This window comes from Galeopterus variegatus, unplaced genomic scaffold, assembly GCF_000696425.1.
Source record: "Galeopterus variegatus unplaced genomic scaffold, G_variegatus-3.0.2 Scaffold154, whole genome shotgun sequence".
Lineage (NCBI taxonomy): Eukaryota > Metazoa > Chordata > Mammalia > Dermoptera > Cynocephalidae > Galeopterus > Galeopterus variegatus.
Window position 1 is genome coordinate 492,193 of NW_007726265.1, and position 3,161 is coordinate 495,353.

The following is a 3,161-nucleotide window of genomic DNA, read 5'->3' on the forward strand; positions in this document are numbered from 1 at the left end:
GGTGCCCCCCCCCCCCCATATTGCTAGGGGCAGAGGCAAATGTGCGCACAGAATGAGTGCCCTGCTAATAGAGCTGAGTTATGGGAACTTTAGGGGTTTTCTGATTAGCTCTTTGACCTTGAGAAAAAGAACTTTGTTTCAAAGTGGCTAAAGTCAGTTTCTAGCTAAATCCTTTCTAGATTTAAATTGCTACTCTTGGCCCAAATCTGGAAAATACACGAATGTCTATCGAGGGAAGAGTTGAATACATTATGATACATTCATGCTATGGAACAGTAAAAAAGTGTGTTAGATCTATTTGTATTCAAATAGATAAATATATTTGTATTCAACACTTAGGAATAATATAATGTTAAATAAAACAACAAACAGTGAATTGCAGAGTAACATGTACTTTACAATCTTTTTGTAAACACAAGGAAAAAACCCATGGATGTGTGTGTGTGTGTGTGTATGTATGTATGCTAGAACGAACACAGAGAAAAGAAAGAAATGATACATGAATTTGTTAACAGTTATTTTAGGGAAGTAGGATTAAAGGGAGAGAAGATGATTGATTTTTTTCTTTTTATCCCTCTAACCCCCCTAAAAACCAAACCACCACTTGAGAACAGCTATTTGGATAGTCACTGAATAGAAACAAGAGCAACAAAGTGAGAATCAACCCATAGGATCATTCCTAAATTTCACTTTAATCTGGTTTTATATATCTGGTATTAAAATATAAGCCCCCCTCCCACCCCTCTTCACAACATGGGCTCCACAGGGTAATACACTGACAAGTGTGAAGGAATGCTTTTCCTTCAAGTCACGTGCCCCTAATCTTTTTAAAGAAGGGCATTTAAAAAGTATGTATATATAAATACACACACACATATATATATATATTACTTTAAAAAATTCAGGTATAATTTACATACAGTAAAATTTACCCTTTTCAGTGTAGGACTCTGTGAGTTTTAACCATCACCAACAATCAAGATATAGAACATTCCTATTTCCCCAAAAAGTCTTCTCATGCCACTTGGCAGTCAACTTGTTCCCCCACATCCAGCCCCTGGCACCCACAGATCTGTTTTCTGTCCCTATAGCTTTGTTTTTTCCAGAATGGACTATATAAATGGACTCCTACAGTTGGCAGCCTTTTGAGTTTGGCTTCTGCTTAGCATAATGCATCCGAAATTCATCCACGTTACTGCATGCATCAGTAACTTTTTTACTGATGAGCACTATTCCGCTGTACAGATGTATCCTGTTACCTATTAACCTGTTGAAGATTTGTGTTTTTCCACTTTTTAGCTATAATGAAGAAAGCTGTTATAAACTTTCTCTACAGCTTATTACGAGTAGCTATTTTTAATTCCCTCAAGGCCCTCAGGAGGTGGAAAAGGGTGCGGAGAGCAGGGCTGCTAAAAGTAATGAATGTTGTTCAAGTGGAGCTGGAGCGGGGGGTGGGAGGCAGCCCAGGGGTTCCAGCAGAAAGGAAGAGGGGCGCCTGCCTTGACAGGGGCTCTGGCCTCCCTCCTCCGACCGGGGTGCACGCCCTCCCCGCACCCCACGTGATGCTGCAGCGTTAAGTAGCATGATACAAACTCCTAGAACAGCGATTGTGCTTAGCGCGCGCGCGCGCGCACACACACACATTCCTGCTCACAACACACACATAACACGAACACACGCGAGGCTGCGAGAGGAGCCCAGGCGGCAGAGAAAGCTCGGCGGCGCCGCTCCGGGCCGGGCTGCCCCGCTTACCTGCCGCGGGTCCATGGCGCCCCCGAGGCATCGCCCAGCCCCACAGCCCGCAGCACCCCCGCCCCCGCGGCTCTCACGCTCGGGGCACCTCGGAGTCGGAGGAGCCCCCGGCCCGCCGCGCGCTGGGCCCAAGATGGCTACGGTTTAATTTCGCTTTCGTTTCCTCGGAAAGACTTCCCCTTCGGGAAGTTTGGCCAAGAGGAGGGCTTTGTGCAAATGGAAGCGTGCGCACCGGCTTTCGCGCGGATCGCACGCCGAGTCCCTGCCGTGCGTGACAAGTGCGGAGGGTGAGCGTTCTTCAGGAAAACGGCTGTCCCCGTACTGAGCTACACGGTTCCGCTCGCACGGCGCGCTCAGGAGTCGGCGGGACAAAGCGAAAAGAAAACACAGGTGCGCGGCCAGCCCTGGGCGCGAGGGGAGCGGCAGGGGCTGCGTCCTTCCTCTCGCGGGGCAGTGAACGTGACCGTGTCTCTAATGCGGTGGCGGGGGCAGATCTCTTCAAGTGACTAACGTCCCCACGGTGGACTACCTGTTAATGTTCCTATCATATTGCCAACTTAAGTGAGTGGATACAAGCCAGTAAAAAGTAGCAAGATAATGGTAACAGCAACAATGAATAATCCAGATCTACGTCATAGAACCACCCCAGCAGGCGAGGGTTACCTTAGTGCGTTATCTGCCTTGATCTTCACAACAGCTCTACAAAGTAGGCATTATTCCTACTTGACAGGTGTAGAAACTGAGGCTTAACCGAGGCGACGCTGCTAAATATGGGTGTGACTGCGGAAAGCCCCCTCTTCACTGCTCCTCTACACTCGCTCAACTTACAACGTTACTTTCAAAAAGATAACTTTTGGTATAGAGAGGGAAAACGTTCAATTTATTTAATGGTCAGGCTTATTTCTCTAACAGCTTGATTTTGTTCAAAATATCTAGGAAAAGATTAAAAGATTCTACAGATCAATTCCAATGCTCAACAGTCCTCTCTCCCCTCCCCTATGAGAAATGTCTTTTTCTGTTTAATCTCGATTTTATCCGGACTGTTTATGAGATTTACGAGGCAGTCACTTCATAGCATTATCTCCAGCTGATGTCCCTTCTCCACTTTACTCTCATTCCAGTCATCCTAAGTGCTAGTCACTCCAAATTTCCCTTCCTTGTAGGCTGTGCTCTTTCTTCCTTCTGTGCCTTTGCACATCCTATTCCTTGGCCTAGAATGCACTTTCTCCTCTACTGCTTCCTGAAGCAGTCTTTCAAAATCTGCTTCAATATTACCTCCCAGGGAGCCCTTCTCCCACCCCAGGTTGGGGGTGAGAAGTGAGGGAGCGTGTGCAATATGTGGTTCCTTATTCTGTGCTTCTCCATTACTCAGCACTTAACCCTAATAGAGCACTTCCACATTCCACTGA

At 46.6% G+C, this 3,161-nt stretch overlaps 1 protein-coding gene across 2 annotated transcripts in view; it reads right to left on the reverse strand.

Moving 5' to 3' along the window:
- ADAR (adenosine deaminase, RNA-specific) overlaps positions 1-1,826 on the reverse strand; it is a 31,759-nt gene extending 29,933 nt beyond the window's left edge. For both annotated transcript variants that reach the window (XM_008592571.1, XM_008592577.1), the window contains exon 1: positions 1,753-1,826. In XM_008592571.1, the coding sequence (XP_008590793.1) occupies positions 1,753-1,767 (15 nt within the window). In that variant the 5' untranslated portion in view covers positions 1,768-1,826. The remainder of the gene's footprint in view (positions 1-1,752) is intronic.
- Positions 1,827-3,161: the final 1,335 nt, after the last annotated feature.